The sequence below is a fragment of the Erinaceus europaeus genome, chromosome 12 (assembly GCF_950295315.1).
Source record: "Erinaceus europaeus chromosome 12, mEriEur2.1, whole genome shotgun sequence".
Taxonomy (NCBI): domain Eukaryota; kingdom Metazoa; phylum Chordata; class Mammalia; order Eulipotyphla; family Erinaceidae; genus Erinaceus; species Erinaceus europaeus.
In genome coordinates, this window is record NC_080173.1 from 60,658,479 (window position 1) to 60,673,833 (window position 15,355).

A 15,355-nucleotide genomic window follows, 5' to 3' on the forward strand; every position below is an offset into this window, starting at 1 on the left:
TACAAATATATTTTTCTCCTAATGACATTTCCCCCATATTCATCCTCTTCAAAAATACAACAAATGGTGACACTACTTGTACAGGTTCTATTTATTTATTTATTTTTTAGATTTTTTTAATTCCCTTTTTGGTGCCCTTGTTGTTTTTTTGTTGTAGTTATTATTGTTGTTGTTGTTGTTGTTGGATAGGATAGAGAGAAATGGAGAGAGGAGGGGAAGGCAGAGAGGGGCAGAGAAAGACACCTGCAGACCTGCTTCCCCACTTGTGAAACGACTTCCCTGCAGGTGGGAGCCGGGGGCTCGGACCGGGATCCTTATGCCAGTCCTTGAGCTTTGTACCACGTGCGCTTAACCCGCTGTGCTACTGCCCGAATCCCAAGTTATATTTCTTAGATAACTCTGACAAAAGGTCACTTTTCAGCTTCTGCTAGAGTTTCCAAAGCAGTATGGCATCACAGCTCAAAGAATCATGTCACTAACTCTGACAGACCACCTCAAAGAGTAAATCTCTCATCACGTGCACTAAACATTCATTTAAACACTGCATTCACTCATCAGGGCTGCTCTAACACACAGGCTGAATCTTAAAAGAAGTTTAGGCAAGGCTTAACATACATAAACCTATTTAGTGACCTATGATAAGGGAGGTAAAAAGTTCAAGGTTTTGGAGTGCTGGTAAGGTCGAGTGCTCACTGAATATACTGGTAAAGAATCTGATCAAAACAAAACAAAACAAAACAAAAAGAATCCTTCTACAATTTGGTAATTCTTTAGCAACTGATCTCATAACTCAAATTTTCACAAGGCATTCTTTGTGTGTATTCCCCCTTTTTATAAAGACACAAGTCACACTGGATTAGAGACCTATAATATTTCAGTATGACTTCATCTTAGTCATACCAGTAACAACCCTAATTAATCAGTTAATTTTAATAAAGATAGAGAAATAGAAGGAAGGGGGAGACAGAGAGGGAAAGAGGAAGAGAGACACCTGCAGCATTGCTCCATTGCTTTCGAAGCTTCCTTTCTGCATGTGGGGACTAGGGACTTGAACCTGCATGCTCTACCAGGTGTACCACCACCTTCCACCCACAGCCCTATTTTTAAAATAAGGCTACATTGTGAGCCCTGATAAATACTTCAGTGTGTGGACTGGGGGTTGGGGAGCACAGCTGAAACTGTTAATGATACTTTCCCCTCATTTCAGATTTTTGTGATATATGACTACACTCCAACAGCTCACTTCTTTTCTTCAACATCTCCATGAATGAGACTTGAACCTGCCTCAACAGTCTCTGGCTCTGGAGGCCATCTGGTGGCAAACCTGGTTGAGCGCATACACTACTGTGTGCAAGGACCAAGTTCAAGCCCCTCATCCCCACCTGCAGGGGGAAAGCTTCAAGAGTGGTGAAGCAGGGCTGCAGGTGTCTTTCTGTCTCTCTCCCTCTCTATCTCTCCCCCCCAATTTCTCTCTGTCTCTATCCAATAATAGATAAATAAAATTTAAAAAAATCTCTGGCTCAAAGTGATGAGGTTCCCTACCTTACATACTGGTATAATAAGAATGACTTTCATTATATTGAAATCCGGCCATTTGTCAGTTACCTTATGTGTATTATGGTAAACCTCACTAACATTGACATTCCACCCATTTTGAAGTTGAGGAACAAAGATTAGGAAGTTAAGTGACACATTAAGGGTTCAACAGCAGGTAGTGGCAGACATGTAAGAAGTCAGACTTCTTGATTCAAAGCCCAGTTTCAATCCACTCCACGCAGGTGTCTTCTGGAATATCAGAAAACAGTGTTGTAGCCAATTTAGATTTCATGCTTCTTCTGATAAAAACTATGGTTTTCTTAGAGGAGAAACTAGTTAAGACCACCAGATTACTGAACCGAATTAAATGAGCAGTTTTCTCGATTTGAAATCCTAGCATGAGAGGGAGATGGTGAGGAATAAACATGGGCTTAATAACTGTTACTTAATAGTTGTGAAAAAAATATCAGAAGGTGGCATATCTAGAACCAAGGTCAAGTCCTGCCTCCTATGTGGACCAGTTGTACAGATTTTCACTGGCTCCGGCACTTTTCTTGGCTGATATCTAATTTTTAACAAGTTTCTATTGTTTTCATCATAAAGGAGGTTGAGCACTGACTAGATAGTAATAAAAAGAATCTGGTGGGTAACAGATTCTTGATACATCTACCCTTTTTCCCTTCCTTGGAAGACTTTTTATCTGTGACCTTCCCATAGCTATCATCCAAATTTGGCTATAATATTTCATTTCTTTGTTAAACACTGTGATGAGGAGACAATGAATGAAAAGAATAAGTAATGGGCTTCTAATCTCTTAAGAAAACAAATATCAAGACTATCTTGGTTTGAATTAGCAACATATTTCACTCAGTTTGAGAACACTATAATTTCCCAGTTATGCAACTAATAATTCTGTTGAGAAAAGGAGACTTAGATAAAAGTAAAAAGAAATAGAACATGAGGTTTTAAATACCACCATATAAGGAAGATTGTTATAGCAAGAGGACCAGGGGTGTGTAGTGGGGGGGGGGGGTAGATGAAAGGGGAAAATAGAATCTTGGTCCTGATTTGAAGCCAAATACTCTTGGGAGTCACCTGCATTTTGGAGTGGTTTCCTCAATGGTAACACTTACTTTTTCCTTACCACTAGAATTTTTTTTTTAATGGAAAATAAGAGACAGAGAAATTTAGAGGCACCACAGCACAGTTCTATCACTTGTGAAGCTTCCCTTTTGTTTGTTGCTTCTATGTCATGACATGTCAGGGGTCTTGAACCTGGCTCCTTGGGCATGATAGCGTGTGAGCTCTATTGGTAAGTTATCTCTCAGTCTCCTTACTGGTAACATTTAAAAAAATATTGATATATTTGAACAGGGAAATATTGAGAGAGGAAGGGGAGACAGAGATAGATACATAAAGTGGGATGCCTACAGCTCCGCTTCAATACTCATGAACGTCCCCTTGAATGTGGGGACTGTGGGAACTTGAACTCAGATACTTGTGCATGGTAATGAGCATGATCAATTGCATGTGCCCACCATCCAGCCCCTCCCACTGAGAACATTTTAAAAGACATTTTTAGTTATTATAACATCCTATGCCTGCATGCTATGCAGAAAATATTAATGAAGAAAGTTGGTTCTGCTTGAAAAGCACAAGACAAAGGAAATACAAATCAAATGGATGCTTTGAATTGTTGAAGAAGTATCTTTTCATTCCAGCATTTATCTGAAAGTCTTTTCAGTTTCCTTTTTTCTTCTTTCTCTTGCCTGAATTCATTTCTGCTCCCCATATATGCTATTGTTCTCATTTCTTGCATTGATCTTATTAGTAGTAGTATTTTTCCTTTCCCTCCTATTTTCTCTTAAAACTTATTTTCCTCCCTCAATTTCTGTTATTTTACCCTTTTTGGTTAGTCCTAACATGAACTGAAATAATGACCACATTTGCATTTTTATGAATGTTGAAAAATGTTAACTTCACATTGCTATGTTAAATTAGATGAGTCAAACATTTTACACTTTTCCTAAAAGTTAAATTACTACCCTTTTTAATACTTTTTTTTTTTGCAGACCACTGGTATTCTTATTCACAGATATATTTTGTCTACATGAAAGCAAAAATAAACAAGAAGTTACCTAGTCCAGGTGAAGTTCACAAACAAAAAAAGGTGGGGTTTTAAAATGGTGAACTTACTGTATTTTATTGTTTACATTATTTTTCATTACTTAGTGGAGAAGGCTTCGTGACCATATGACAAAGAAATTCTTGAAGGATTTGCAGTATAATTCAATTTTTTTTGACAGAAAATGTGATATGCTGGTAAAACGAGTAAAATTAAGATATTAATTTTTTAAATTTCTTTATTAGGAAATTAATGTTTTACAGATTACAGATCCAAGAAGGATGACAGAGGACCTAGTGGGGTTGTATTGTTATATGGAAAACTGGGAAATGTTGTGCATGTACAAACTATTATATTTACTGTCTAAGATATTAAATTCTTAAGATAGTGTAACTGGAATTATCTTTATTTTGGATACATCTAATTCAAAAACCAAAATAAAAAGAATGCCCACTGCTGAAATTGGCAGGGCAGGCTGAGCCAACCCTCATATTCAGCTATCTCTAGGATATATTGAATTTAATTTCTCGCTCTTTCCTTGTAATTCTGGAAGTCATCCAACTTTCAGGTTAATGAATTTATAATTGGTGCTTATAAGCTTCTATTTTTCTTTTAATGTTATTTGTTTGGTTTAAAATGTCATCCCTGGGAGCCAAGATGGCGACTTAGAAGCAGCAGCTGGTGTGAGCTTCAACAAGCAGCAGCTTGTGACCTGGGATTCTCTGGATAGAGTAGGATACTGGGCTGTCAGCAGGAGGGTGAATAAGGCATTCTTAGGGTGACACCAAGAAGGACTCCTATAACTCACTCTTAGGTTGGAAAATGGAGACCAGGGTGACAAAGAAAGGAATATATTTTTATTATTTCTGAGCTCACCCTTCGCCCCACCCCAGAACCAGCCCCCAGGACTGGACAGCTGCTCCTAGCAGGCTTCCTGCTGAACTATTTTCTTTACCAAGATTCCTAGTTCACCAGGGGTATCATTCCAACCCTTTTCCTTCCTTTTTTTTTTTTTCTTCTCTTTTTTTTTTTTTTTTTTTTTTTTAGTGGCTGGAGCTCTACTTGAGTGACAAAATACTCGACCAATCAGAGCCTAAAACTTGCCTGAGAAAGACTACCTGGAGGTGTTTTTTTTGGATAGTTCTTACAATTGGCTGTCTTTGTTCAGGCTGCCTGAGCCAATCTGGAGCTGTCTAAGCTATAGACTGACTGTTAGGGTTTTTTTTTACTCTATTTTATTATTATTATTACTACTATTATTACTATTATTATATATGTGTGTCCCCTTTCCCTCCTCCTTCTTCAGGTTGACCAAAATCTGTTGTTTGTTTTTTCCATTGCTAGGTGACTGGGTGTCATATCCATTGTGAGAGGAACTTATTTCTCTCTACCTCTTCCTTCCACGCTCATTTTTCCCTATTCCTAGCTAATTAAAAAAAGAAAAACAACCTCTTTCCTTTCACTGCACTTTTTTTTCTTGTTCTTTTCTTCTTTTCTTCCTTCCTCCTTCTTTTGCTTACTGAATTCATTGATACTTATTTGTGAATTATATTGGGGAAAAAATCTGACTCATAGTGGGCTCTCTCTCTCTGTGTGTCTCTCTTCTCTACTTCCCTTTCTCCTCTTGCTATCCCTAGAATTTATAGTGGACAGTCGATACAAATAACTGTCTATTCTTGCTTTCATTTTTTTCCTTTCTCTTTCTTTTTTTTTGGATTTGGTTGATAATTTTCTTGGACTGGAGGTGTTGTTTGGCTAAATGGTATTGGCTGAACTGCACCAATCCTTGCTTCAGTTACTATTATTGAAATTTCTGAGGTTGGTGACTGCATTTGTCATAAAGGTCTTTAGTATAGCATGGCTTGAACTCAAAATGAAACAACTGAAGAAAAAAACACATCAATTAAACCGAAGAAAAAACACATCAATTAAAAAATGGTTAAATCAGGAGCAAATAAAACTGCTACTACTATGAATCAGGACAGGAGTCCAGAAGAAACTCCAAATCAGTCAGAAGTAACCAGAAAAGTATGCCAGCAATAATGAACCTAATAATCACAGAAATGAAGATAGCTATGGAGAAAAGGGCTATCAGAATTAGGGAAACAACAGATGAGACTTTCGAGGAAAATACAAGCTACCTCAAGGTAATTAGAGCACTAAAAGCTGAAATAGCTGAGCTAAAAGTCCAATCAGCAAAACAAGCTAATACTGTAACTGAACTGAAGAAAGAAGCTGAGGGAAGGGAAATCAGATTAACAGAAGCAGAAAATAGAATCATCCAGACAGAGGATGAGCTAGCAAAAACTAAGAAAGAGGAAAAAGAGCTCAAAAAGAGATCGAGAGACACTGACAACAACAACAGAGACATGTGGGATGATCTCAAAAGAAGTAACATTTGTATAATTGGCCTACCAGAGGAAGAAAGAGAGGAAGAGGAAGTAAACATTCTAGAGGAAATAATAGAAGAAAACTTCTCAGACCTAAACAATAGAAAGGACATTAAAATTTAAGAGGCCCAGAGAGTCCCAAACAGAATCAACCCAGACCAAGACACATCATAGTTACAATGAAGAGAAGTAAGGATAAAGAAAGGATCCTAAAGACTGCAAGAGAAAAACAAAAAGTCACATAAGGTAAAAAACCCATGACTATTAGCAGACTTCTCCACTCAAACTCTAAAAACCAGAAGGGAATGGCAAGATATCTATCGATCCCTGAATGAAAAAGGATTTCAACCAAACATAATATTTCCTCTAGACTTTCATTCAAACTAGATGGAGGGACAGACAACAGTTAAAGGAGGCAACCATCACCAAGCCTGCCCTGAAAGAGGTTCTAAAAGACCTCTTATAAAGAAGAAAATGACAATAATACTTGCTATATATCAGAGCAAATAAAAAATTTTTGAATAATGGCACTACAGTACATTAAATCCATAATATCAATAAATGTCAAGGGCTTAAAATCACCCACTAAAAGGCACAGAATGGGATGATGGGTCATAAAACACAACCCAACCATATGTTGCTTTGAAGAATCCCATCTGACCCAACAAGACAAACAGAGACTTAAAATGAAAAAATGTAAAACTATCATACAGGCTAATGGACCACAAAAGAAAGGCAGAAACAGCCATTCTTATCTCTGATATCATAGACTTTAAATAAAGTAGTAAAAGATAGGAAAGGCCATTACATAATGATTAGAGGATCAATCAATCAACCAAGAAAATTTAACAATTATTAACATCTATGCACCTAATGTGGGACCCTCTAAATACATCAAACACCTAATGAAAGGACTACAAAAATACATCAATAGTAATATAATAATAGTGGGAGACTTTGTAACACTCCACTCTCATACTTAGATCAACGAAGCAGAGAATCAACAAAGAAACAAGAGAAGTAAATGAATAATGGACAGGCTAGACCTCCTTGTCATTTTCATAGGTCTTCACCCCAAAAAACCAGAATATACATTCTTTTCAAATCCACACAGCATATACTCAAATACTCATATACATGTTATATACTCAAATACATGTTATACCACAAAGACAGTATCAACAAATTCAAGAGCATTGAAATCATCCCAAGTATCTTCTCAGACCACAGTGGAGTAAAGCTAACATTTAACAACAAACAGACTATTACTAAAAGTCACAGAATTTGGAAACTCAACAACATACTGCTTCAGAACCACTGGGTCAGAGAGACACTCAACCAAGAAATTCAAATGTTCCTGGAAACAAATGAAAATGAAGACAAACTATCAGAATATTTAGGACAAAGCTAAAGCAGTACTGAGAGAGAAACTCAGAGCCAACAATCACATATTAGAGAACAAGAAAAAGCTCAAATATATGACCTTTCTGCATGTCTTAAGGACTTAGAGGAAGAGGAACAAAGGAGCCCTAAAGCAACCATAAGGATGGAAATCAGTAAAACTAGAGCAGAAATAAACAACATCGAAAATAAGAGAACCATACAAAAGATCAATGAAGCCAAATATTGGTTCTTTGAAAAATTAAACATGATTGACAAATCCCTAGCCAAACTCACTTAAAAAAAAAAAAAGAAGACTCAAATAAAGAGAATTGTAAATGATAGAGGAGACGAATCACAAGTGACACCACAGAAATCCAGAAAATCATGCAAAACTCCTATGAAGAACTATACGCCATCAAGCTAGAAAATCTGGAAGAAATGGAAGAATTCCTAGAAGCATATCAAAACTGAACCAAGAAGAACTAAAAAACCTAAATGCACCAATCACAGACAAAGAAATCGAAACAGTTAAGAATCTTCCAAAAAACAAAAGTCCTGGACCAGATGGCTTCACAAATGAATTCTACAAAATCTTCAGGAAACAGTTAATACCTATACTTCTAAAGCTTTTCCACAAGATCATCGAAACAGGAACACTCCCTTCTTCTATGAAGCCAACATCACCCTGATACCAAAAGCAGATAGGGACACAACAAAAAAGGAAAAACTACAGACCACTATCTCTGATGAACGTAGATACCAAAATATTAAACAAGATCCTTGCCAACAGGATACAGCAGTATATCAAAAAGATTGTTCATCATGACCAAGTGGGATTTATCCCAGGGATGCAAAGCTGGTTCAACATATGTAAGTTAATCAATGTCATTCACCACATTAATAAAAGCAAGAACAAAAACCACATGATTATCTCAATAGATGCAGAGAAAGCCTTTGACAAAATCCAACACCCATTCATGCTCAAAAAGCTACAAAAAATGGGACTAGAAGGGAAATTCCTCAAGATAGTGGAGTCCATATATAGAAAACCTACAGCCAACATCATACTCAATGGACAGAAGCTGAAAGCATTCCCCCTCAGAACAAGGACTAGACAGGGCTACTGATTATCACCATTACTCTTCAACATAGTATTGGAAGTTCTTGCCATAGCAATCAGGCAAGAGAAAGAAATCAGAGGGATACAGATTGGAAGGGAAGAAGTCAAGCTCTCTCTATTTGCAGATGATATGATAGTATACATAGAAAAACCTAAAGAATCCAGCAGAAAGCTACTGGAAGTTATTAGGCAATATAGCAAGGTAACAGGCTACAAAATCAATGTACAAAAATCAGTGTCATTTCTTTATGCAAACACTAAATCTGAAGAAGACATCCAGAAATCACTCCCATTCACTGTTGTAGCAAAATCAATAAAATACCTAGGAATAAAGCTGATCAAAGAAGTGAAAGACTTGTATACTGAAAACTATGAGTCACTAAATTTTAAAATTTTTAAAAATTTAACTAAAAAAGGGGGGTAATTATATACAAATATAGACAAGACAGCTGTAGAGATACTATTCAACCCATATCTGCAACCTTAGGAGAACTGTGGAGGGAATGTGGATCCAGAACTCTGGTGGTGGGAATGGTATGGTTTTGCAATTTGTAAATCAATATTAAATCAGTAATAAAAAGAGATAAAGATAAAAAATAAAAAAGAAACCTTTAGCCACCAAAAAAAAAAAAAGTGATCCCTGTCTTATCCCATAAACCCACAATATACTTTTTTCTTTCTTTAAAAAAAAAAAAAAAAAAACTACTATAAAAAAAAGCATGAATTAACAAATAACTTAGTTAAAGTTCACCATCTTTCTTGGACATACGTGAGATCCAAAAATCAGAACTCAGTCTAGTTCTGTGAAAAAGGCTGCACTGCAAAATTTCATGACTATGTGAAGGAGCAGGAGCACAGTGATCTGACACAGATATTCATCAGCCATCAAGGACGTGTGCGCGCGCGCGCACACACACACACACACACACACACACACACACACACACACACACACACACACACACACAAAAACAAAAACCCAAGTTCCTGGAAGAGCCAGTTGGCAGTGAGATAGGAAGGAAAGATAAAAATGAACATGCTTGGTTGCCTCAATGCTGAGAAAACAGTGCTTCAAGAATAATACATTCTAACAGCTACTATGCTGTAGAATTCCTTAGATGTTAGTTGTAAATTCCCTTTACATATATACAGTCTCCACAACATGACAGTCTTTAGATCAGTTCTCTTAGAACAATATGGAGATTACTCCTGAGTTTGAGACCCTCCTGGACACAAGTCTTCAGTTTTATTCATTAGTAAACTCACTTAAATTTTATGTAAATTATTTTATTTTATTTTTTTCACTTGACACTGCTTTGCCCTCATGCTTGAATCTAAGATGACAATGGCCATTGAACAGTATGACAATGACCATTCAATAGTATTCTAATGATTCTTGGGCTCCTTCTTTGTGCAAGGCACTTGAGTCTCTGAGGACTCTCATACCTTGTGCTGACTTTAGCAGGGCAGTTGCAATGCTCATGTCCTTCATTTTACTCATGTCTCCTTATTCCATTTCCTGTTCCCCAGCAAAGGATGGAGCACAGGGGCCACGAGACACTTTCTTTTCTTTCTCTTTTACTTTTTTTCACTGGAAGGAGGGATTGAATGATCCTGTAAGTGAACAAGTACATTGCTCTGAGTGAGTTGGGGAAGGGAGGATTAACAAAAATATAATGGAGATAATAATTTGAAATTGTGGGTGAAGATGAGAGAGCAAAGTAACAAAGTTATTAGCTAACTGTAACAATGAAAGGAATCAGAAAGAAAGCTAGCAGTGTTTGGGGACTAAAATACCAAGCTTGGGAATCATACAACTTTGCAGTGAGTCTTCAGTAATTTTTTGGTTGTTTATTTATTTATTTATCTTTATTGGGGGGATTAAAAAGAAGGTTGAATATAGGATGTTATAATTCATAGACAGAAGTTGAAAATAAGAACAGAGGGGAAAACACAAAGCAAAACTTGGACTGGAGTTGGTGTATGGCACCAAAGTGAAAGACCCTGGGGTGGGGGGTAAGGAGGGGTGTTCAGGTCCTGGAACGTGACTGTAAATCTAGGTCCTGGAGGAGGACCTAGATTTACAGTCAACAGAAAAATACAGTAGTTTGTATATATGTAACACTTCTCAGTTTTCCACATAAGAATTCAGCTTCCTGTAGGTCCTCCTCTGCCTTCATGGTCCAGGACCTGAACTCTCCCACCCCACCCCTCCCCCACCCCAGAGTCTTTTACTTTGGTGCCATACACCAACTCCAGTCTAAGTTCTGCTTTGCATTTTCCCTTCTGTTCTTATTTTCAACTTCTGTCTACGAGTGAGATCATCCCATATTCATCCTTCTTTTTTCTGACTTGCCTCTTCTAACATGATTCCCTCAAACTCCCTTCAGCAACTTTTAATTTGGAGCAGGTTAAATTTGAGGACTGGAAAGTCCTTGATAAGAATTGTGGAAAGGAATAATACTAATCATCATCACAACAGCTTGCTCTATGTATCAAGCAGTGTCTGTTTTTTTCAGTGGTAGCTGAAATACCCTCAAGCAGGTTGTAGTCCTCCCACTAAATCCCAAGAAACAAACGGGTAACTCTAGTCACACTGCTATTATGTGGACAAAGCAGGGTTTGAATTGAGGTTGTAAGCTTCATTGTTTAACCTCTGGGCGCTACAATAATTGGGTGCCTAGTGGGGAATCAAATTTGAAGAGTTAGTATACATAGGGACAATCACCTTTAGTCTGAAAAGGTTTACTGGTTGCCTTGAAAAGAAAGGCAAGGCAGATTTAAGTTAGTTTCATTTCTGGGTACACATTCTTTGCTTTAAGCTTTGTGCAATTTCAGTTAGACTTGCAAGGACAGCGGGATTGCAACCACTAACAACTTTATTATACAGTCCTATTCCTAAAATTTTGTACCTGGAGGACTTGGCCAAAGGGCGCTTTGGATGTCTTACCTTCAGCAGTTGCTTTATCCACAAGGAATGTGATGAGAAGGCAGTTTCCATTTACATAGTCAAACAAGAATTGCCTGTGGCAAGGATGGCAGTCACAGGGAGAACTAATTATCCAGAATGCCTAGTGAGCTCTCCCAGTCTCAGACCATAGTGCTTTTCTTCCCTAGTGGAGCAGGATTTCCCAAATGAAGCCCAGGACCCCTTGCCCAGGTGGCCTCTGGAGTGCTTTGCTGCATCACCACCAAGTGGATGGAAGGTTGGGCATCCTGAGTGGCCTCGGGAGCATACTCCTTACTGGGGTCCTTGCCTCTGCAGTCATACAGCACACAGGAGATGAGGAAAACCAGGAGCAAGATGACATAACTTGTAACGAGGATGATCAGGTTCAAGGTGACAGGGTCGATCTCCAAGTAAAACTCCATGGCATCTCTCAGGTGGGGGAATGAGTCTAGTGAAAGGTAGTGGAACCAGTTTGGGGACTGCTCATTGGGACAGCTACATTGGCTCTGGAGTAAAAATACACTAATCCCCAATGCTCCCAGAGACTGCACAGATTAAATCTGCTCAGTTTAATAACTTAAGCTCTTGTTCTTAATACTACAGCCACCAAAGCATAGGAAATGTTTTTCATCAGTTCACCAGGGGAGAGAGAGAGAGAGAGAAGCGGAGAGGAGAGAGAGAGAGAGAACAGAGAGAGAGAGATCATATGTTGCCACAGTGTGGTTTTAAAGCAGGTTTACTTTATATAATTTATAGTCCAAATAGGTAGTTTGGTGAGCAGATATAAGTGCTATTAATAAGTACATCGTTAAAAAATGAATTATTCAGGGAATACTGTGCAGTATGGTCATCTGTTATATAGGGGAGATTAAAAGGCTAAATTCTCACATTTGGAGTGATTTGGAAAATCAGGTCAGTGGATCTGTGAGTGAAGGCTTCTTTAATAAAAAGAGGCAGATTTCCAGTGCTTGATATTTTCACCATTGTTTATTATCATTCATTAATTAAGAAAATCTTTTGAGTGTATACCCTAATCACTGTGGTAAATAATGGTTTGACAGTGAAGCACTTAGTTTATCAAGGGACATAGTTCTTCAATAATTGTAAAGTTGACACTTAAGAATAGTGGAGATATGTCTATAAAAGACAAGGAGAGCATGAAGAGAGTGTCTCACAATGTGAGTCAAGTTTCCAGGAGACAGAGGCCTTTTGCGTATGAGCTGAAGGATGTACAGAATTAGCTAGTAAAGAATCCTCTAGCCTCAGAGAACAGTATTTGGGAAAGGGCTGAGCCAAAGGAAACCTAAACAATCAGAAGATATAAAGCAAGGACAGCTTGACTGGATCAAAGAGAGTGCAAGGGGCCTGTAACTCTGCAGGATTCAATCACAAAGGAACTTGTGAGCCATACTAAAGGCTTAATTCTTGATCCTGTGGCACTGAGATGTTGTTGAAGCATTTCAAGTGGAGGAGTGACAGGATCAGGTTTACCTTTTAAGGAGATTTCTGTGGCAGCTGTGTGGGTGCCAGAAAGCAAGCAACTTGAGGGGAATATAGGCATCCCTTGCTTTATAAATTCTTATCCTGCCTTTATAAATTCTCCTCCTGCTTCTCATCTCTTGCTGTATAAATTCTCATTCTTTATGAATTCTCATCACCAGAGGGAGGCAGGATGAGAATCCTGCTGACTCACAGCAGTCCAGTATGACTACGTTCATGGGCTGTGACCAGTGTGTTTGCATGGGGCTCTACACTTAGTAGGACTTTTTTTTTCATTTTTTAAAATTTATTTATTTTCTCTTTTGTTGCCCTTTTTTTTATTGTTGTTATCGTTGTTGGATAGGACAGAGAGAAATGGAGACAGGAGGGGAAGACAGAGAGGGGAAGAGAAAGATAGACATCTGCAGACCTGCTTCACCGCTTAAGCGACTCCCCTGCAGGTGGGGAGCCAGGAGGTTGAACCAGGATCCTTAAGCCGGTCATTGAGGTTCGCACCACATGTGCTCAACCCGCTGCACTACTGCCTGACTCCCAGTAGGACTTGTTTTAATGCTCCACTGTCATCAGCTTGAAACTTCAGCAGTCTGGCTCACCTTTTATTTCAGATAGAAAGACACAGAGAGGGAGAAACCCTATAGCACTAGAGTTTCTCTGGGGATATAGCACATCCTAAGTGGTGCCAACATTTGCAACTAGCTTGTGTGCACGGAAAGGGCATGCACCCTAGCCAGTGTGTCATCTCTCTGGCCTTTGATAATTACTTTGCACTTGACTTTCAAAATGTGTATGCTTATTTTACCTGACCCGACCATTTCTTCATGAGCTGATGGGACACTTTGAGGGTCCTATTTAAAGGGCAAAGCTCTGGAAGTCTGTTTCTCATTTTTTCTAAGTTTTCATGACCTACTACTTTCCTGTCTGGATGCTTTATGCACAGCCATCTTGAGAGCCTGAGCATTCAGGGATTCTGTAAAAAAAATTAATTAATTAAAATAAAAAAGAAAGTTTTTTTTTCCTCCACCAGGGCTATTATTGGGGTTCAATGCCGGCACTACAAATTCACCTCTCCTGGCAGCCATTTTTTACTTTTTTTTCTTTTCTATTTTATCTGACAGGACAGAGTCAAATCTACAGATAAATTCAGCCATCATCAGTTCATGTTAAGTACAGAATACCAGCGAAAAGAGCTGCCTGATTCAGCTGTGCGTCATATTTAGTACTCCAAGATCACAGGTATTGAAATGATAACATGATGTACCAATTAATTTTTTCTTTTACCCACTCTGAACTCTGGAGTCTTGGTTTCTGTGGTAATGCAAAGTATGTTCAATGCAGGTTCTTCCTTGTAATAATAGGGCAGTTCTTTAATGACAGAAGAATTTGCTAAGCTAAATGAGAACTTCATGCATTTCTGCTCATGTGAAATTCATGCAGCAACTCTTCTCTTTTGAGTGGAATATTCTCATAAGTTTTCAGTTTATTTGTGCAACAGTTATAACCCTTAATCTGGTCTGGCTTCCTTTTTTCTTGCATTGTCCCAGTTCTATTGATTCTGTCCAAGAGGCCTTAAAATACCTTAAAGCTTTTGTTTTTGGTTCAGTATCTTATTACTATCTGCAGAGAGAGTTTGTTTGATTGTTTTTGCCTTTGTATCTACAAGTGCTTAAAAGTTCATTTTCAGCCTATTCTTGTTGAGGGTTTGCTTCCTGTGCTATTCTTGGTGAGAGACTGGCTACCTGTTTTGCTGACTTAACCCCAGAGATGACTGTTTTATTCATATTGCTTCACTGTCCTCTCCTGGGATGCATTGGATCGACCTTCTTGTGGTGCATCCCGTGAGTACCCATTCATTGGGGAAACTGATGATCCTTCCTAGCCGACTGAATCCACATGGATCCCAGTCACTTTCAAAGCCAGCAACAAGCAGCTCCTGACAGCTTTCAACCTTACCTGTTGACTGGCTATGGAAGAAGGGCAAACGCTAGAAGAAGAAACTGTCCTCTCCAATCTTTAAGAAACTTTCTTTACCTGCCATCTAGTGGCCAAAGTAGAGGTTGCTAAATAAAGAAAAATCTTGTTAGGCTACTGACATTTCTAATCAGCTGGAGAGGGTAACATAGAATTAGGACATATTTATTCCCTCATGAATTCATGAACATGTACTGCACATTTACCTTGTGCTGGTGGTTTGCAAGGTGCTTTGGTGTCTATACTGAAATTATATCTTGTACCTAGTGTTAGATAACATTAATGAAAGATGAGTTATTGATTCTATTTTGGGAATGAAGAAATTGAAACTCAGAGAGACAGCAGAGTGTTAATTAGCTCATTTCCACTCCTTTTCACCTCCT

The 15,355-nt window shown here is 38.2% G+C and overlaps 1 protein-coding gene across 1 annotated transcript; it reads right to left on the bottom strand.

Moving 5' to 3' along the window:
• Positions 1-11,644: 11,644 nt before the first annotated feature.
• On the bottom strand, positions 11,645-11,926 carry SMIM36 (small integral membrane protein 36). The gene has a single exon (XM_060202440.1). It carries the CDS (start codon positions 11,924-11,926, stop codon positions 11,645-11,647), a length of 282 nt encoding a protein of 93 aa, XP_060058423.1.
• Positions 11,927-15,355: the final 3,429 nt, after the last annotated feature.

Coding starts and splice junctions, on each gene's coding strand:
- SMIM36 (XM_060202440.1), bottom strand. CDS start 11,926: ATGGAGTTTTACTTGGAGATCGACCCTGTCACCTTGAACCTGATCATC.